Source organism: Coregonus lavaretus, assembly GCF_964263955.1.
Source record: "Coregonus lavaretus genome assembly, chromosome: 20".
NCBI classification, from domain to species: domain Eukaryota; kingdom Metazoa; phylum Chordata; class Actinopteri; order Salmoniformes; family Salmonidae; genus Coregonus; species Coregonus lavaretus.
Genome location: NC_140007.1, coordinates 8866457 through 8888062, shown reverse-complemented (window position 1 = coordinate 8888062; position 21606 = coordinate 8866457). Strand labels below are relative to the sequence as shown.

General features: G+C 42.6%; 1 protein-coding gene across 1 annotated transcript; it reads right to left on the bottom strand.

Annotated features, from left to right (window-relative positions):
• Positions 1 to 3269: 3269 nt before the first annotated feature.
• Positions 3270 to 19695, bottom strand: cdh26.2 (cadherin 26, tandem duplicate 2). Its single transcript, XM_084184793.1, has 17 exons — positions 19549 to 19695; positions 18600 to 18722; positions 18268 to 18417; positions 8773 to 8917; positions 7892 to 8067; positions 7676 to 7807; positions 7350 to 7535; positions 6756 to 7078; positions 6290 to 6432; positions 5935 to 6162; positions 5334 to 5555; positions 5028 to 5146; positions 4857 to 4934; positions 4643 to 4759; positions 4508 to 4549; positions 4262 to 4366; positions 3270 to 4068 (listed from the first exon to the last, which is right to left on the bottom strand). The coding sequence occupies exons 1-17, from the start codon at positions 19582 to 19584 to the stop codon at positions 3859 to 3861; spliced, it is 2535 nt and encodes an 844-aa protein (XP_084040919.1). The 5' UTR covers positions 19585 to 19695; the 3' UTR covers positions 3270 to 3858.
• Between the last annotated feature and the right edge of the window lie 1911 nt (positions 19696 to 21606).

Sequence of the window (21606 nt, the reverse complement as noted above, 5' to 3'; positions counted from 1 at the left end):
TTGGCATTTTTCCTATTTTGTTGCCTTACAACCTGGAATTAAAATTTATTTTGGGGGGGTTTGTATAATTTGATTTACACAACATGTCTACCACTTTGAAGATGCAAAATATTTTTTCTTGTGAAACAAACAAGAAATAAGACAAAAAAAACAGAAAACTTGAGCGTGCATAACTATTCACCCCTCCAAAGTCAATACTTTGTAGAGCCACCTTTTGCAGCAATTACAGCTGCAAGTCTCTTGAGGTATGTCTCTATAAGCTTGGCACATCTAGCCACTGGGATTTTTGGTGTTGGGTTTGCGCCAGACTTAAATAATGGATTTAATGGTGGTCCGCGGGATGTTCAAAGTTTCTGATATTTTTTATAACCCAACCCTGATCTGTACTTCTCCACAACTTTGTCCTTGACCTGTTTGGAGAGCTCCTTGGTCTTCATGGTGCCACTTTCTTGGTGGTGCCCCTTGCTTAGTGGTGTTGCAGACTCTGGGGCCTTTCAGAACAGGTGTATATATACTGAGATCGTGTGACAGATCATGTGACACTTAGATTGCACACAGGTGGACTTTATTTAACTAATTATGTGACTTCTGAAGGTAATTGGTTGCACCAGATGTTATTTAGGGGCTTCATAGCAGTGTATGTCCATTACATGAAATCCAAATAAAAATCAATTTAAATTACAGGTTGTAATGCAACAAAATAGGAAAAAATGCCAAGGGGATGAATACTTTTGCAAGTCGGAAGAATACAGTTGAAGTCGGAAGTTTACATACACCTTAGCCAAATACATTTAAACTCAGTCTTTCACAATTCGTGACATTTAATCCTAGTAAAAAATCCCTGTCTTAGGTCAGTTAGATCACCACTTTATTTTAAGAATGTGAAATGTCCGAATAATAGTAGAAAGGGATTTATTTCAGCTTTTATTTCTTTTATCACATTCCCAGTGGGTCAGAAGTTTACATACACTCAATTAGTATTTGGTAGCATTGCCTTTAAATTGTTTAACTTGGGTCAAACGTTTCAGGTAGCCTTCCACAAGCTTCCCACAATAAGTTGGGTGAATTTTGGCCCATTCCTCCTGACAGAGCTGGTGTAACTGAGTCAGGTTTGTAGGCCTCCTTGCTCACACACGCTTTTTCAGTTCTGCCCACACATTTTCTATAGGATTGAGGTCAGGGCTTTGTGATGGCCACTCCAATACCTTGACTTTGTTGTCCTTAAGCCATTTTGCTACAACTTTGGAAGTATGCTTGGGGTCATTGTCTATTTGGAAGACCTATTTGCGACCAAGCTTTAACTTCCTGACTGATGTCTTGAGATGTTGCTTCAATATATCCACATAATTTTCCTTCCTCATGATGCAATCTATTTTGTGAAGTGCACCAGTCCCTCCTGCAGCAAAGCACCCCCACAGCATGATGTTGCCACCCCCGTGCTTCACGGTTGGGATGGTGTTCTTCGGCTTACAAGGTACCCCCTTTTTCTTCCAAACATAACGATGGTCATTATGGCCAAACAGTTCTATTTTTGTATCATCAGAGGACATTTCTCCAAAAAGTACGATCTTTGTCCCCATGTGCAGTTGCAAACCGTAGTCCTTGCTTTTTTATGGCGGTTTTGGAGCAGTGGCTTCTTCCTTGCTGAGCGGCCTTTCAGGTTATGTCGATATAGGACTCGTTTTACTGTGGATATAGATACTTTTCGCACCAAAGTATGTTCATCTCTAGGAGACAGAACGCGTCTCCTTCCTGAGCGGTATGACGGCTGCGTGGTCCCATGGTGTTTATACTTGCGTACTATTGTTTGTACAGATGAACGGGGTACCTTCAGGTGTTTGGAAATTGCTCCCAAGGATGAACCAGACTTGTGGAGGTCTTGATTGATTTCTTTTGATTTTCCCATGATGTCAAGCAAAGAGACACTGAGTTTGAAGGTAGGCCTTGAAATACATCCACAGGTACACCTCCAATTGACTCAAATAATGTCAATTAGCCTATCAGAAGCTTCTAAAGCCATTTCTTGAATTTTACAAGCTGTTTAAAGGCACAGTCAACTTAGTATATGTAAACTTCTGATCCACTGGAATTGTGATACAATGAATTATAAGTGAAATAATCTGTCTGTAAACAATTGTTGGAAAAATTACTTGTGTCATGCACAAAGTAGATGTCCTAACCGACTTGCCAAAACTATAGTGGTTGAAAAACAAGTTTTAATGACTCCAACCTAAGTGTACTGTATGTAAACTTCCAACTTCAACTGTAAATCAGACTTCAGCGCAAAACTTTCAACCCAAGCTTTCACTGGTAATCCGAGCATGCCCCCATGTACATCGATGGGGCTGTTTTGGAACAGGTTGACAGCTTCAAGTTCCTCTGTGTCCACACCACTAAGGAACTATCATGGTCCACACACATCAACATAGCCGTGAAGAGGGCACGACAACACCTCTACCCCCTCAGGAGACTGAAAATATTTGGCATGGCATAGGCCCTCAGATCCTCAAAAATGTATACAGCTGCACCATTTAGACGGGGTGTATCACCACTTGGTATGGCAACTGTTTGGCATCCGACCACAAGGTGCTACAGGGGGTAGTGCGTACGGACCAGTACATCACTGGGGCTGAGATCCCTGCCATCCATGAGCTCTATACCAGGCGGTGTCAGAGGAAGACCCTAAAAATTGTCAAAGACTCCAGCCACCGAAGTCATAGACTGTTCTCTCTGCTACCGCACTGCAAGCATTACCGATGCATCAAGTCTGGAACCAACAGGACCCTGAACAGCTTCTACCCCCAAGCTATAAGACTTCTAAATAGTTAGTTAAATAGTTAATCTATAGCTACCCGGAATAGCTGCATTTAACTTTATTGTGCTAATCTCTTTTGACTCACCACATATGCAGCTGTTAGTTACTGTTTATTATCTATCCTGTTTCCTAGTCACTTTATCCCTACCTGTATGTACTTATCTTCCTCAATTACTTCGTACCCTTGCACATCTACTCTGTACTGATAACCCGTGTATATGGCCAAGTTGTCGTTACTTGTGTATTTATTCCTTGTGTTATTATTGTTCTATTTATTCCTTGTGTTATTGTTTTTATGCTTTTTCTTTCTAATTTTTTCTACTATTTATATTTTTCTCTGCATTGTTGGGAAGGGCCCATAAGTAAGTTAGTCTACACCTGTTGTTTATGAAGCATGTGATAAATAACATTTGGTTTGATAATCATCATCATAACCATCATAGGAAACAATATTAGACCATTCTGACTCAATTTATTTTGTGAAGAATAAAGTGGTAAGAAATGGTGTGGTATGTTCACTGTCATAGCACTTCACTGCAGCCATCACATTCATAAAAGCACAGAGCAAGTCAGTGACATGCAAGTATTTTCCACTACATGTCTCTCTCTATGTGTGTTCTCAGTGCAGAAATCCTGTGTTGGTTTGTGGTGGCTGGTCAATGCTGCAAGAGTGGCCACTGGCCAGTGTACTGTAGATCAGACTGTAGCCTGATATGTACAACCAGGCTCCCAACAGCACAGTTGTCCATTGGTAGATTTCATTGTTCTCCTTTCAGCACTGAGTTCCATCTTGGTCTTTGTATTGATTGATCATTGATCTTCATAGTCCTGTGTGCGTTTGATGGTTTTTGTAAAAAATGACACTGCTTGTTCTTATCCAGATTTTGCAAGAGCAAGTTTGCTGTTCTACCTCATTTGAAGAATGAGTGATCCAGTCCAGTTTATAATCCAGGAACGCGGTCGGTGACCTAGCCTGTTATGCCTATGCTAACTAGCCAGTCCTGGCAGACCCTCTTGCCCCAGAGGGTGAGGGCGAGATGGGCTTAGGATGTGCTGAGGTCTGGGGTGTTGCAGATGGAGGCCAGGGTGTTGAACTTGGGACCCAGGTAGAGGAGCGTGTCCTGGTCGAAGGGGGTCTCAGGGATGGAGATAGCATCCAGCTGGAGGTCTGTCTCTAGGTCCCCCTCTTCAGCATAGGGGTGCGGGGCATAGTCCCCTAGCTCCTCTCCTGGAACCTGCAGGGTGTACATCCTCTGGAGAAGGTGGGGGGATGGATGGAAGGAGGGTGGGAGGGAGAGATTGAAGTGAATGGAGGAGAGTGGTAGTCACAATAAGGTTAATCGACAATGAATCAAACAGTTTAACTAGTACATACAAAAAATCACAATTAGAATGTTTTTTCATTGATTACAGCCATGATTGTTTGTGACTCCTGCACATTGTTACCTGATTCATTAGAGTCATCAAGTGCCCGGATTTGTTGAGATAATGATCTTCTTCCAATGAGGAGTATCTTATTCTTGTCTTCATTGATCTGCTCACCATTGACTCCTGAGTGATCAGAAACATAATATCACTACACAGAACACACATACACACACATACAACCAACACAATGCAACATTTGTCAAGTGAAAGTCTCAGAAAAAATTGTTTGCATAAGTTAAATTGAAATATTCGATTTTGAAATACCTGTCCACAATAGCCATTGGAGCGTAATTTTGTGGGCGCACTCTGAAACAAAATGTTAAATGTTGCCACTGAGAATTTAATTGACAGGTCAAAAATTGATAAAGGTAGTAGATTTATTTGATTTCTATAGCCTACCTTGCGCAGAGAGGTTCCTCGTTGAAACTGTCCATGTTGTTGCTCTTGGTAGGAGGAGGAATACTGGGAATATCCTGAACGTACCGGTGCTCGCATACTGGCTGACTTTTGTACAGCCTGGGAAAATATATACTTGTCATGGATAAACAGTTTTCAAATATGCCCAGAATGAACCAAAAGAATAACGGTGATTGAATATTGCATGTTTCCTAACCGACATCGTCTTGACTGTTTGAAAAGCAGCTTTTGTTTCCATCTGACTGTCCACTTGGACTATGGTAGCCATAGGCACCTAGGATCAAAAACAGCATATTGTATGATGGAAAAAAGCAATGTCCAGAGAAGAACATGTGATTGTAGTGATAGTAATGTTGTCTGTGGTTACCTTGCAATCAGTTCCTGGAATCTCAATGTTAGATTTGATCAGATGTTCTCCAGAGACTTCTATAGGGATCAGCTTCAGTTCTCTCTTACAGGTCATCAGGAGGGCCAACAGTAGAAAACCTAGGAGGGACACACACACGTTTTGATTAGATACAAATCTTCCTTCAAACTAACCTGTGCTGTGCTCTTCTGTGAAGTTCTACTGTAAGTATTTAGTGGGAGCCAGTATGCCAAATCAACACTAGGTGGCGATGTAGGCCAGTTTGTATTTTCACCCAAACACAAGACTCAAAAGACTATGGTCTACCTAGTAGTAGCAGCATGGCAGCGATGACAATCCCTACAGCACTCTCTCCAATCTTGGATCCAGTGGCCCTGCGCATGCGGCAGTTGGCCACGCCTGAGCAGTCACACACAGTGACGGACAGGTTGTGGAGGGCACCCTGACCCTGCAGGTCAAACACCTTCAGCAGCAGCTCGTGGTGACCTGCGTACACTGTGTTCTCCTTCACCAGGTTCACTGTGTAGCCTGGAGGGATGTGTAGTGAGAAAGAGCGATAATAGCATTCGTTTAGCTAGTTGATGACTGCATGAAGTATAGGCCTATACTATTGAGAGACTTATGCCGCGTTCACGTGCTAGTCGGAACTAGGAAACTCTGAAATGTCCACCTTGCTAACTCGTTGTAGAAAGATGATCCTGAGTTTCCCACTTGGGAAGTATCAGAATCAACCAATAGGAAGCTCTATGCAAATAACTTACATTGATTTTAACTCTGAGGTTCCGAGCACTTGAACGTGGGTACAATAGTGGGTATGTAGAGGGTCAATGAGCCCATATGGAATAATGTATTAGGAATGAGAGGCCAGATAGTGTGTACGAGACATTTATGAGGAGGAAAGCCTCACCATTGTTAGGGTCAATCCTCCACTTGCCCTTGACATCATTCCCTTGGAGCTGGAAGTAGAAGGGTCCGCTGTAGGGGTCTCCATCCAGGTCGTAGGCTGTGATGTTGACCTCGGAGGGCTCATCTGAGAGACACATGTCCATGGTGGCCATCTCAAGCTCTGGAAGGTTGTCATTCTGGTCCTTTAGGTGGATGTTGAGCGTTGCAGTTCCAGTCATGGGAGGCTGGCCTGTCAATCAGAGAAACTCTCAACTGACACATACTGGTGGTACTGTGAATGATATGCAGATACATTGTTATTTCACTGATATTGGTTTAATTTACTGTATTGGAATAGTACTTTTTATAGTTCTTACCATCATCAATGGCAAACAGTGTCACTTGATAGACATTGTCCTTAACGTAAGGTGACTCTCGGTCTAAGATCTTAGTTGTGGTTATTTTGCCAGTCTTTGGGTCTATTGCCACACAGTCACAAGGGTCCTTTCCTTTCACGTACCTACAAGACATGGTTTGGGCCTGTAAGCTGTATTTTCGGCTACAGGTCTAGCAAACAAAGTTGTATTCATCATCACAACATAGGATCGAAGTATGACACTTTAAGTTTAATTTTTATAAAAATCAAGAATGATCTGTGGTTCTTGCTGAGGTCAAATTAATTATAGTTATAAACTGGTAATAAACTGTAAGAACATTGTCATGGAGAACTGGCTAAATTCCCAGTCTAGCATGATGAACAAAAGGAGGTGCTGCAAAACTGTAGGAGATGCTATAGAACAGAAGTCCCACTGAAGGGCGGGTTAAATGCATCCCCAGTCTTACGTGAAGGTGTTGGCATGCTTCCTGTCCAGATCGATGGCAGTGAACGTTTCCAGGTACCAGCCCACCTCCACATTCTCCTCCACCGTCACGTTTTTGATGGCAGGGGTGAAGATGGGCGGGTCGTTGACATCCTCCACCGTGACCGTCACCTGGCGGGTGGGAAGCAGGGGTGGCGTGAGGCCTGTCAAAGATACCCCCCTTGTGGTGACCACATCCCACAGGCCCGTGGCAGAACGACCTTTGACCTTACAAGAGAAGTAGGGTGCCTCGTTCTCTACACTGACTGACAGGTTCCTCAGAGAGCCGTCTTCGTAGTCCAGAGGCTACCAGGAGACAGAGGGAGAACGTGGGTTACGGAAGGATGATTTAGTGTTTAGTCAAACAAATGAATACAGGGATATGATTATTGCAACCACATCTACAAGCCCAGTTCATCAGCTACTACTACAGGTCTGCTATTAATTTGATTGCAACAACAACAAAAATATGATTAATAGAACAACTTTAGAAAGTAATTGGCAGAAAATTAGAAAGTCTCACATGACATACATTATCTTATTTAGGTAGCATTGACTTATTTGAAAGGTAACAGACCTTTTGAACAAACAAGACTCCTTCGTTGGTCTCTGGGTCAGTGGTGATTCTGAAGTTCTGGTCCTTGTCTCCGTGGATAGTGTATTTGGCCTTCCAGGCTTCAGTACCTTTGGTATCTTGGTCTGAAACCTGGAGCCGAAGAACTGGTACATCACCGCTGTCTCTCTCCTTGATGCTTCCTGCACCCTGAAATAACATAATATCCCAGGAGGATGGACATTATAAGAGGGATATAGTTGTGGTTCCGGAGATTCATTAGTATATTTGAACAAATACCTCCACCACATCTTGTGATAAAGAGAAGAGGATAGAATTATGTTGCCCACCGTTTGCCCAGTGAAGACAGGCAGATGGTTGTTTCCATCATTTATATTGATGATGGTTGTACAGGTGCTGGAGAGCTGAACCACTTCTCCACGGTCTTTAGCCTCCACCAGGATGGTGTATTTCTCTGATTTCTGAAGTGGATGATTGAAACAGTCACAATATAGTTAACAGTTCATGAAAGAAAGATTATAGACAATAGTAGAGGCCCCTCTTACCTCATGGTCCAGACACCCTTTGAATTTGATGCCATTAGTTTCACCAGTTTGCTGAAGGAAAAATTCCAGGTCGTCTGGGGGTGTAGGGGTGATGGAGACAATCTTCAGGTCAAAGGTGCCATTGTTTGTGTTCTTTTTATCTTTATCTTTTGCATTAACAGTTGCCAGGAAATATCCTGATTTGAGAGGAAACAGAGAGTTATGGTTTCAGAGGCCCCAATTCAACCAATCATAGATAAAGGACAACCACACCGCAGGTTCACTCAAAATGTTTACTCTGTGTGTTTCACAGCAAAATCTGTTGTCAATGTCTGCAATTTGTGTTGATTTTAAAGTAACTGTCCATTGAAAATCTCACTTTTAAAAGTGTATATTCTGTTAACTCATACCCAAATAATGTTGTTGACTCATTCTATACTATATTTGTGGCCAAAGCATAAATTGTAGAAAGAAACACTTTTTAAAAAACCATCTAAAAACAGACCGCTTCAAAAATGCTTGCTATTTCCTTATAGAGGATGATGTCATCCTCCTGAGGAGGATTAGCTGGCCAATCACTCACATTAATATATTTAATGACCGGTACACGCCCACACCATTCTGTTGTTGGGGTGTGCCCACACCATTCCAACACAGAACAGCTGTTTTTTAACATACTTAATTAAACATTTTTGGAAGGAAAACTATTTCACTCATATTATAAATAATTATTATAACTATTATAGAAATTTGGAAACACTTGACAGTTACTTTAACAACACATCATAAACATTCTGAGTGAACCCACCGTGTGGTTTTTCTTGATCTGCAATAAATAAAAGTAAGAAAGCAAGACAGTAAGAATAAAATAAAGAAAGATACAAACAAATAAAGCATATTACCTTGTGAAGCAGACTCATTCAGGTTGATGATGTGGAGGTTGTTCTCGAAAACAGGTGGGTTGTCATTGATGTCTAGAATCTCAATCTCTACTCCCAGTCGGGTGTCCACTACATTATTGGTTGCATCTCTGGCCTCAAATGTCAGCTGTAGTCCCATGTGATAAGGAAGATGTGAATCAATTCACCAATCAATCAACCAACCAACCAACCAATCAATACATCAACCAATCAAGCAAACTATCAAACAATCAAGCAACACATTTAATAAAAACTAAAAGTAAAACATGGAATAATAAAAGTAATGATAAATACACAATGAGTAACGATAAGGGCCATTTATGTTTCATCCGAAAATGTGGTCTGAAGTTCCGTATGGAGGGTGTGACGCAACTGCGGAGCCTCCGGAGGCATGCATAGGCCAAGTTTAGCTGCGTACCGCATCACTGTGTACCTCCCAAATGTTTTAACAATGCGGAGGGCTCCGTATAGCTTCGTATTGACATGATTGGTTGATGGTAGGTGGGGGCGGGAGGTCCTGTATGAACACAAACTCACTTCCTTGACAACTTCCATCACAACAGCGCTGCGCTGCTCCACGAAGCGCAAGAAGTATGAATGCCCTGACTTCTGCAGAGTCCTTATCACCGTAAATGCTGCATGGCCAATGCAGATGTCGGATTGGCCATGCAACGCCTTTAACTTGGTTATATTCACGGAGTACCAGGAATAAAGTGACAGATTGTAAACAGTAGCAGCATTGTATGTGATGTGTCAAAAAAGTGAGTGTAAAAAGGGTTAATGCTGATAGTCCAGGTAGCTATTTGATTAAATATTTAACTAACTATTTAGCAGTCTTATGGCTTGGGGGGTAGAAGCAGTTCAGGGTCCTGTTGGTTTCAGACTTGGTGCATTGGTACCACTTGCTGTGCGGTAGCAGAGAAAACAGTCTATGACGTGGGTGGCTGGAGTCTTTTTAAGGCCGAGCTCCCTGCCATCCAGGACCTCTCTACCAGGCGGTGTCAGAGGTCCTGGATGGCAGTGAGCTCGGCCCCAGTGATCTACTGGGCTGTACACACTACCCTCTGTATCGCCTTGCAGTCGTATGCCAAGCAGTTGCCATACCAAGCAGTGATGCAGTCAGTTAAGATGCTCTCAATGAAGCAGCTGTAGAATTTTTGAGGATCTGAGGGCCCGAGCCAAATCTTTCAGCCTGCTGAGGGGGAAGAGGCATTGTAGTGTCCTTTTCACGACTGTGTTGGCGTGTGTGGACCATGATAGATCCTTAGTGATGTGGACATCGAGGACCCGCTCCACTACAGCCCCGTCGATTTGAATGGGGGCGTGCTCGGCCCTCAGTTCCCTGAAGTCTACGATCAGCTCCTTTGTCTTACAGACGTTGAGGGAGACGTTGTTGTCCTGGTACCACACTGCCAGGTCTCTGACCTCCTCCCTATAGGCTCTCATTGTTGTCGGTGATCAGGCCTACCACCTTTGTGTCGTCGGCAAACTATTGGAGTCGAGTGCAGCCATGCAGTCGTCAGTGACCAGGGAGTACAGGAGGGGACTAAGCACGCACCCCTGAGGGGCCCCCATGTTGAGGTTCAGCATGGCAGATGTGTTGTTGCCTACCCTCACCACCTGGGAGTGGCCTGTCAGGAAGTCCAGGATACAGTTGTAGAGGGAGGTGTTTAGTCCCAGGGTCCTTAGCTTAGTGATGAGCTTGGATGGCACTAAGATTTTGAATGCTGAGCTGTAGTCAATGAACAGCATTCTCACATACGTAGATGTTCCTCTTGTCTATGTGGGGAAAGAACAACCCCATGTCATGACTATATATAGTGAAAAAACACACCAATCTCTTTCCTAATTTCTTTAAACAATAAAAGCTAATTTATTATACAGCTGTACAGTGGATTGTTAGCGGTGTTGTGGTGTGGTGTGTTCATAACCAAGTGGGAAAAATCTACTTGAACGGCCCTCCAACTGGTATTTTTAGCCTGTCTATGGGTTAGAGGTTTGACGTGTTATGTTCGACCCGGTCAGTTTTTCACTACAAAGCACCAGAAAATGGCCAAACAAAAAAAGCTCACCTGCTTTTACACTATGGTTTGACTGTTAGATGTTCAATGTCTCTTTTGAAATACATATTTAAAAACTAATAGTTTCACCATATTAAAATAATAGATCAGTTCACGTAACAGGTTGACCTTAAAATGAAGGACAGATGTAAACTAATCACTAATGCTTCCAAGATGGCGTAGCAGTGCGGTCGCGGTTTTATTCATTGTCCTAGTGTAAATATCCCGTTTCTTGTTTTTTTGGTCTATTTTGTATATATTTCTCAATTTTTACTTTTCATTCTTTAACTAAATATACTTTCCTGCAACCCGCCTCACCCAACGTGGAAAGGATTCTATTATTTCTTTATAACTTTCATCAAGAACCTTAAGCTGAAACTAGTGTAGCTGCAACTGAATGGCTACTTGCTATTAGTCACCGTTAGCGTCTTCACCATTGTCCGTGGCCTACACTATCCACCAGCCAGCTCTAGCTCTAGCCTGGACAATTCGTCGGCCAGTCTGCACAGCGTGCTATCGACCCAGAGCTTATCGGACTTTCTGCCGGAATCACTGGACCCTAGCGCCGGATCATCGCAACCAGCTAGCTAGCTGCAACCTGTTGTTGGCTAATTACCATTGCCCTATAGCAAGCACCAGTTAGCCTTGAGCTAGCCTCAGGCCCATCTCCCGGCTATCTACCTCTCTGTCAACTGGACGGGACCTCCTAGTGTTGACACTGAGCCCCGCCGATCCAACATGACTGGTTTGCCGACGAAATCACTCAGCTGCACAGCTGATGCCTGCTGGACTGTTCCTTTACACGGTACCCTGTTTATTCTGTTTAGCCTCAGCCCAAACTTTATCGCTATTACCAGTTGTTGTCTTAGCTCTCTCTAATAACACCTGTGATTGCTTTATGCCTCTCTCCCTTGTCAATATGCCTTGCCTATTGCTGTTTGGGTTAGTTCTTATTATACAATTTCACTGTAGAACCCCTAGTCCCTTTCAAACTGCCTCAAATAGTTCCTTTGTTCCACCCCACATACACGCCGAGACCGGCTCAATCGGTGCCTCCAGTGATGCTATCTCTTTCATTGTTACCCAACGCATAGGTTTACCTCCACTGTACTCATATCCATCCATATCCTTTTCTGTACATAATGCCCTGAATCTTTTCTACAACGCCCGGAGAACTGCCCCCTTTATTCTATGTACCCAATGCACTAGAAGACCAGTTCTTAAAGCCTTTAGTCGTATCCTTATTCTAGTCCTCCTCTGTTCCTCTGGTGATGTAGAGGCTAACCCAGGCCCTGCAGCCCCCAGTATCACTCCTACTCCCCAGGAGCTATCATTTGTTGACTTCTGTAACCGTAAAAGCTTTGGTTTTCTGCACGTAAATATCAGAAGCCTCCTTCCTAAGTTTGAGTTATTCACTGCATTAGCACACTCCGCCAACCCTGATGTTCTAGCAGTGTCGGAATCCTGGCTTAGGAAGGCCACCAAAAATTCTGAAATTTCCATCCCCAACTATAACATTTTCCGTCTAGATAGAACTGCCAAAGGGGGTGGAGTTGCAATCTACTGTAGAGATAGCCTGCAGAGCTCTATCATACTATCCAGATCTGTGCCTAAACAGTTTGAGCTTCTACTTCTAAAAATCCACCTTTCCAGAAATAAATCTCTCACTGTTGCCGCTTGCTACAGACCCCCCTCAGCCCCCAGCTGTGCCCTGGACACCATATGTGAATTGATTGCCCCCCATCTATCCTCAGAGTTCGTACTGCTTGGTGACCTAAATTGGGATATGCTTAACACCCCGGCCATCCTACAATCTAAACTAGATGCCCTCAATCTCACACAAATTATCAAAGAACCTACCAGGTACAACCCTAAATCCGTAAACATGGGTACCCTCATAGATATCATCCTGACTAACTTACCCTCTAAATACACCTCCGCTGTCTTCAACCAGGATCTCAGCGATCACTGCCTTATTGCCTGCGTCCGTAATGGGTCCGCGGTCAAACAACCACCCCTCATCACTGTCAAACGCTCCCTAAAACACTTCAGCGAGCAGGCCTTCCTAATTGACCTGGCCCAGGTATCCTGGATGGATATAGATCTCATTCCGTCAGTAGAGGATGCCTGGTTGTTCTTTAAAAGTAATTTCCTCTCAATCTTAAATAAACATGCCCCATTCAAAAAATACAGAACTAAGAACAGATATAGCCCCTGGTTCTCCTCAGACTTGACTGCCCTTGACCAGCACAAAAACATCCTGTGGCGTACTGCATTAGCATCAAATAGCCCCCGCGATATGCAACTTTTCAGGGAAGTTAGGAACCAATATACACAAGCAGTTAGGAAAGCAAAGGCTAACTTTTTCAAACAGAAATTTGCATCCTGTAGCACTAACTTCAAAACGTTTTGGGACACTGTAAAGTCCATGGAAAATAAGAGCACTTCCTCCCAGCTGCCCACTGCACTGAGGCTAGGAAACACTATCACCACCGATAAATCTACAATAATCGAGAATTTCAACAAGCATTTTGATACGGCTGGCCATGCTTTCCACCTGGCTACCACTACCCCGGCCACCAGCTCTGCACCCTCCGCTGCAACTTGCCCATGCCCCCCCCGCTTCTCCTTCACACAAATCCAGACAGCTGATGTTCTGAAAGAGCTGCAAAATCTGGACCCCTACAAATCATCTGGGATAGACAATCTGGACCCTTTCTTTCTAAAACTAGCCGCCAAAATTGTCGCAACCCCTATTACTAGCCTGTTCAACCTCTCTTTCGTAACGTCTGAGATCCCCAGAGATTGGAAAGCTGCCGCGGTCATCCCCCTCTTCAAAGCGGGTGACACTCTAGATCCAAACTGTTACAGACCCATATCCATCCTGCCCTGCCTTTCAAAAGTTTTGAAAGCCAAGTTAACAAACAGATCACCGACCATTTCGAATCCCACCGTACCTTCTCCGGTATGCAATCCGGTTTCCGAGCTGGTCATGGGTGCACTTCAGCCACGCTCAAGGTCCTAAACGATATTATAACCGCGATCGATAATAGACAGTACTGTGCAGCCGTTTTCATTGACCTGGCCAAGGCTTTCGACTCTGTCAACCACCGCATTCTTATTGGCAGACTAAATAGCATTGGTTTCTCAAATGACTGCCTCGCCTGGTTCACCAACTACTTCTCTGATAGAGTTCAATGTTTCAAATCGGAGGGCCTGTTGTCTGGACCTATGGCAGTCTCTATGGGGGTGCCACAGGGTTCAATTCTTGGGCCGACTCTTTTCTCTGTGTATATCAATGACGTCGCTCTTGCTGCTGGTGACTCTCAGATTCACCTCTACGCAGACGACACCATTTTGTATACATCTGGCCCTTCATTGGACACTGTGTTAACAAACCTCCAAACGAGCTTCAATGCCATACAACACTCCTTCAGTAGCCTCCAACTGCTCTTAAACACTAGTAAATGCATGCTCTTCAACCGAACGCTGCTTGCACCCGCCCACCCGACTAGAATCACTACTCTCGACGGGTCTGACCTAGAGTATGTGGACAACTACAAATACCTAGGTGTCTGGTTAGACTGTAAACTCTCCTTCCAGACTCACATTAAGAATCTCCAATCCAAAGTTAAATCTAGAATCGGTTTCCTATTTCGCAACAAAGCCTCCTTCACTCATGCTGCCAAACATGCCCTCGTAAAACTGACTATCCTACCGATCCTTGACTTCGGCGATGTCATTTACAAAATAGCCTCCAACACTCTACTCAGCAAATTGGATGTAGTCTATCACAGTGCCATCCGTTTTGTCTCCAAAGCCCCATATACTACCCACCACTGTGACCTGTACGCTCTTGTTGGCTGGTCCTCACTACATATTCGTCGCCAAACCCACTGGCTCCAGGCCATCTATAAATCACTGCTAGGCAAATCCCCGCCTTATCTTAGCTCATTGGTCACCATAGCAACACCCACCCGTAGTATGCGCTCCAGCAGGTATATCTCACTGGTCATCCCCAAAGCCAACACCTCCTTTGGCCGCCATTCCTTCCAGTTCTCTGCTGCCAATGACTGGAACAAATTGCAAAAATCTCTGAAGCTGGAGACACTTATCTCCCTCACTAACTTTAAGCATCAGTTGTCAGAGCACCTTACCGATCACTGCACCTGTACAGCCCATCTGAAATTAGCCCGCCCAACTACCTCATCCCTATATTGTTATTTATTTTGCTCATTTGTACCCCAGTATCTCTATTTGCACATCATCTCTTGCACATCTATCATTCCAGTGTTAATACTAATTGTAATTATTTTGCACTATAGCCTATTTATTGCCTTACCTCCATAACTTGCTACATTTGCACACACTGTATTTATACTTATTTCTGTTGTATGTTTGACTTTGTTTTGTTTTACCCCATATGTAACTCTGTGTTGTTGTTTTTATCGCACTGCTTTGCTTTATCTTGGCCAGGTCGTAGTTGTAAATGAGAACTTGTTCTCAACTGGCTTACCTGGTTAAATAAAGGTGAAATAAAAATAAAAATAAAAATAATCACATGAAATAATCTTCAGAAATAACTTTGTCAAAGCAACACAGTAACTAGGGCTTTACAATGATGGTGAAAACTTTTAGTATTTTGGGAGGTTAGTGGGGTAAATTCTTCCTAGAAGTCACAGTGGGTGTGCAGAGGGATGTCAAAATTCAGAATTTTTATACTTTAGCAAGTCTTTATTTGTATTGAAAATATGATTTATTTAATTCTTCATGTGGTATATATTAAAGGGCACTTCATTTAACATAACATAAAATTCTATATTGTTGCAGTATTTCTATGTAACATATTAAAGGGACGCAAAGGGCACTCATTTCGTAGAAAGACCCAGTACATGTTAAGTTCTGCCAGTTGGACGTTGGTTGCAATGCTCTCGTCAAGTTTGTTTGTTTATTTGTCATATGCACATGAAAGATATGGAGTCACTACATGACCGATAATGTATCATGTTTGTAATAATTTCGTAGTCATTTTGAACAAATATATTGTAGTGGCGGTAACCTATTAAAAGATTTGGAGGTGTGGCTGGTTGGGGGGGCGTGGCTTTGTCTTCATGCCTTTTGACCTCCCATGAGTCCGGATTGTCATGCCTGTTAATGTGTTATGTTGTGGTCTGTAATTATAATAGCCTACTAAAGTTTAATTGTGAAGACAGTCACCATTTTGTTACAATATGATTTGGCAAAAGAAATAAAAATATATTGCTACACATTTGAAGAAAAAAATATATTTCTTACAACTACATTTAAATGCATGTTGGAATATATGTAAAATATATCACTAAGAATGTATTTTGAAATACATTAAATAAATGTTCCAATGCATTTAACATATATTGTGATATACATTTGACATACATTTATATATACACTACCGTTCAAAAGTTTGGGGTCATTTAGAATTGTCCTTATTTACGAAAGAAACGCAATTATTTTGTCCATTTAAATAACATCAAATTGATTAGTGTAGACATTGTTAATGTTGTAAATGGCTATTGTAGCTGGAAACTGCTGATTTTTTATGGAATATCTACATAGGCGTACAGAGGCCCATTATCAGCAACCATCAGTCCTGTGTTCCAATGGCACGTTGTGTTTGCTTATCCAAGTTTATCATTTTAAAAGGCTAATTGATCATTAGAAAACCTTTTTACAATTATGTTAGAACAGCTGAAAACTGTTGTGCTGATTAAAGAAGCAATAAAACTGGCCAATACATTCCGTAATATACGTTGGAATGTACACTGAACAAAAATATAAACGCAACATGCAACAATTTCAAAGATTTTACTGAGTTACAGTTCATATAAGGAAATCAGCCAATTGAAATAAATTCATTAGGCCCTAATCTATTTCTGGGAATACAGATATGTGTTACAGGAGGGGGTCGCAGTTCCGGAGCGACCCACTAGGTGTCATCCTCCGACAACCTTAGGCACCTCCTCACTCACAGTCTGGACTAATCATTATCTTATTGGTGTCACCTGTGTCTACCTGTTCACCTGTGTATTTATGCCCTCACTTCCCTGTGTTCCCTTGCTCTGTTTTCTCTGCTAGTTCTCGATGCCAAACAGTACTAATCAGTGTCTGATCACGAGACGTATGTACAGGTACTTGAGAAGTGTTCTCCCTCTTTCATTGTTATTGTCAGTCTTAGTTAGTATTACATATGTTTGCTGTCAGCCTCTTTTTGGAGACCAATTTGCCCCTCCTTTATTTTTTTGTGACAAGTCCGTTATTTTGTATCCTGGTTTTGGGACCACCAGTAAAGATCCTTGTTTCACCATCTCTGCCTACTGCCTACTGTCTATCCTGCACCACACCTGGGTCACACCTCTCACCAACCCTTACAGATATGCATCTGTTGGTCACAGACACTGTACCTTAAAAAAAAAGTAGTGCCGTGGATCAGAAAACCAGTCAGTATCTGGTGTGACCACCATTTGCCTCATGCAGCGTGACACATCAACTTCGCATAGAGTTGATCAGGCTGTTGATTGTGGCCTGTTGAATGTTTTCCCACTCCTCTTCAATGGCTGTGCGAAGTTGCTAGATATTGGTGGGAACTGGAACACGCTGTCGTATACGTCGATTCAGAACATCCCAAACATGCTCAATGGGTGACATGTCTGATGAGTATGCAGGCCATGGAACAACTGGGACATTTTCAGCTTTCAGGAATCGTGTACAGACATGGAGCCGTGCATTATCATGCTGAAACATGAGGTGATGGTGGCGGATGAATGGCACAACAATGGGCCTCAGGATCACGTCACGGTATCTCTGTGCATTCAAATTGCCATTGGTAAAATGCAATTGTGTTCATTGCCTGTAGCTTATGCCTGCCCATACCATAACCCCACCGCCACCATGGGGCACTCTGTTCCCAACGTTGACATCAGCAAACCGCTTGCCCATACGACGCCATACACACACTGTCTGCCATCTGCCCAGTACAGGTGAAACTGGGATTCATCCGTGAAGAGCACACTTCTCCAGTGTGCCAGTGGCCATTGAAGGCGAGCATTTGCCCACTGAAGTCGGTTATGACGCTGAATTGCAGTCAGGTCAAGACCCTGGTGAGGACGACGAGCACTCAGATGAGCTTCCCTGAGACAGTTTCTGACAGTTTGTGCAGAAATTATTCGGTAGTGCAAACCCACAGTTTCATCAGCTGTCCGGGTGGTTGGTCTCAGACAAAAAAAATTCAGTGTATTTAAAATGTATAGAATTATAATTTTTTCAAATAAAATATTTGGCCAATTGTAAATTTGTCACATGTATCCTGAAATGTTTTTTAAATGTTTTTTTTAATTTTATTTATTTAATTTTATGGGTAATGAGTGCCATTCTCTCCCACCTTAAGTTTATTGTGATCCTCGTAGTTTAGTTTTCCATGAACTAAGATCTCTCCGGTGTTTGTATTGACGGACAGTATTCCTTTGGGGTCCAGATCAACACCTTGGCCATGTAGATGGAAACCCACACGGAACTTCTTCTCTACGTTAATCTGAAACAAAACATCCATTCAGTGCATGACCTTGTTTGTGTGCATGTGCACACTTGTCCGTCCGCCCGCCTGTCCGACCATGTATGTTTGTGCGGGCATGTGGGTGTGTTTGGGTGATATGTGATTACATGGAAAAAGGAGGTGTTTCCCTCTCGACAAAAGAGTTTGTGATCTTTACTTACATTCCCCAGTACATGAGGATAAGGTCCGGGCCTCTCCTCCTCGATCTTAAAAGAGTCTATGATCCAGACTCTCTTCTGCCGATGCAGTAACTCTTCACAGGACACACTGACAATCCCCAGACACTACAGAGCAAACCAGACAAGAATAGATACATTGGTTAGAAAAAAGGTATTCCCCTGAAAGGTGAGCCTGTCTCTATTGTGAGTAGTGCCCCAATAATGTACGGTTAAAGTGTACATAAGAATGAATGGGGCTGAATGTGAGTCCCTCTGTCTGTGGGACTGAAAGCCATGGGAACATAAAGACTCTTAGCTGAGCTCATCTCACCACAATCTTAATCGCCATCTTACTGGTCACACCTGTAAAGGGGACCGGTCTCATGATTCTCTCATTATGTAAACGTGTCAACGTACACTTTACTATACTTTGACCATGAGAGAGAAGGCAAATGATAGCATGAAGTATTTTGGTTGCCTTAGTGTTAGTTATTAGACCCTGTGAGGTCCTGTTACTTGGTTGTTTAGGTCTTCCCTCACACATTGTCATGAGATAATTACATACCTTGAAGCATCAATATAAGTGCATTTCCTTATACAGTATATTGACTTGACCTACTGGTTATTGCAATTCAGGTTTTGATGAAAATAACATGAATTATTAAGGTACTAAACACTGCAAAAAAATTTGATGATTCCAGATTTTACCCACCTTCCAGACCCAAAGATCTAAAGCACTATATATTCAACAAGAAATGCTTTAACTCTGGTTGCTTAATCAGTATGATAAATTAGATTTAAATATGCTATTTAAATCCTGGTCTGAAAGAACACAGAAAGTCCCATTCCAAACTGTATCCAAATGAATGGTTGAGCATGATAAGCCACTGTGTCTGCCCATCAGTCCATGGACCCTCTATTCAGCAGATTGATCTCAAACATCAAACCTTACCAGTGTCATGAGCAGACAGGTAGTTCTAATCTCCATATTGTATCCAGATGTGTGAGCTGATCTGGTACTCCAATGCCACAGAGTGTGGTCTTGTCCCTAAATACAGTACAGATACAGTCCACCTGAGGTGAAAACACAGCTGAAGAGACGTGTCCTGGCTTCGGCTACAGTATTTATGGGCGGGAGGGCAGACTGAAATGGGTGATGTCATACACTTCTGCACAATTCAAAAACCCTGCAGTAGCTGGGTGTAAGCTGAAACCTGGTTTTAGGAAGAAAGATGTGTATAATAAGAATTTGGTGTGTGCTTATAATTGTCCTGTTTCACACATGTTCAACTGTGCTATACGCATATCCCAACTCCACCTGAGACACCGTAAGAGAGCAGGGTCATGGCCAGCCATTATCAACAGCGACCCTGGATCAATTATGGTCAAGTGCCATGCTCAAGGGCACATCGACAGTTTTTTCACTTTGTCTGCTCGAGGATTCAAGCTAGTGACCTTTCGGTTACTGGCCCCAACGCTCTAACAGCTAGGCTACCTGCTGCCCTACCTGCCGTGTGTGTGTGTGTGTATGTGTATTTGTATTTGTATTTGTATTTGTATTTGTATTTATTATGGATCCCCATTAGCTGCTACCAAGGCAGCAGTTACTCTTCCTGGGGTCCAGCAAAATTAAGGCAGTTATACAATTAAAAACATCACAATACATTCACAACAGATTTCACAACACATTAAGTGTGTGCCGTCAGGCCACTACTTTACTACCACATATCTATAACACAAAATCCATGTGTACGTGTGTGTGTATAGTGCGTATGTTATCGTGTGTGTGTATGTATGTGTCTGTGCCTGTGTTTGTGTCTCTTCACAGTCCCCGCTGTTCCATAAGGTGTATGTGTGTGTGTGTGTGTGTACGTTTTACTAAACTTGTGAGTACCAGAAGTCCTCACAAATATACTAAACCAACAAAAATTCAGAAAAGTGAATCGGTCCTCACTTCAAAAAAGGCTATTTTAGGCTTAGGGGTTAGGTTTAGGGTTACAGAAGGGACCAGAAGTCCCCACAAGAATAGTTAAACACGTCCACACACACACACACACACACACACACACACACACACACACACACACACACACACACACACACACACACACACACACACACACACACACACACACACACACACACACACACATACACACACACACACACACACACACACACACACACATTCCAGCCATTACAATGAGCCCATCTTCCTATAGCTCCTCCCACCAGCCTCCACTGACACACACACACACACAAATAAAATCAAATTATTTGTCACATGCTTTGTAAACAGCAGGTGGAGACTAACAGTGAAATGCTAGTTGTTGTGTTACCGCCTTAATTCAAAATTGATTAAATAGACTTTCTCAACCATCTACACACAATACCCCATAAGGACAAAGTGAAAACATGTTTTTAGAAATGTTTGCAAATGAAACCATAAATATCTAATTTACATACGTTTTCACACCCCTGAGTCAATACATGTTAGAATCACCTTTGGCAGCGATTACAGCTGTGTGTCATTCTGGGTAAGTCTCTAAGAGCTTTGCATACCTGAATTGTACAATATTTGCCCATTATTCTTTAAAAATTCTTCAAGCTCTGCCAAATTGGTTGTTGATCATTGATAGACAACCATTATAAAGTCTTGCCTTAGATTTTCAAACAGATTTAAGTCAAAACTGTAACTCAGGAATATTCACTGTCTTCTTGGTAAGCAACTCCAGTGTAGATTTGGCCTTGTGTTTTAGGTTATTGTCCTGCTGAATGGTGAATTAATCTCCCTGTGTCTGGTGGAAAGCAGACTGAGCAAAGCTTTGCCTGTGCTTAGCTACATTCCATTTATTTTTCATCCTGAAAAACTCCCCAGTCCTTAACAATTACAAGCATACAGATAACGTGATTCAGCCACCACTATGCTTGAAAATATGGAGTGGTACTCAGTAATGTGTTGCCCCAAATACAACACTTTTGTATTCAGGAACGTTTTTGCGGAATTAAT

What these genes read in the sequence shown, in the direction of transcription:
- cdh26.2 (XM_084184793.1), bottom strand. Translation starts at nt 19,584, where the DNA reads ATGGAGATTAGAACTACCTGTCTGCTCATGACACTG. An exon ending in GAGGATTGACCCTAACAATG is followed by an intron (nt 5,556 to 5,934) that starts GTGAGGCTTTCC and finishes ACATCCCTCCAG; the next exon opens with GCTACACAGTGAACCTGGTG. An exon ending in TGATGACTCTAATGAATCAG is followed by an intron (nt 4,069 to 4,261) that starts GTAACAATGTGC and finishes CACCTTCTCCAG; the next exon opens with AGGATGTACACCCTGCAGGT.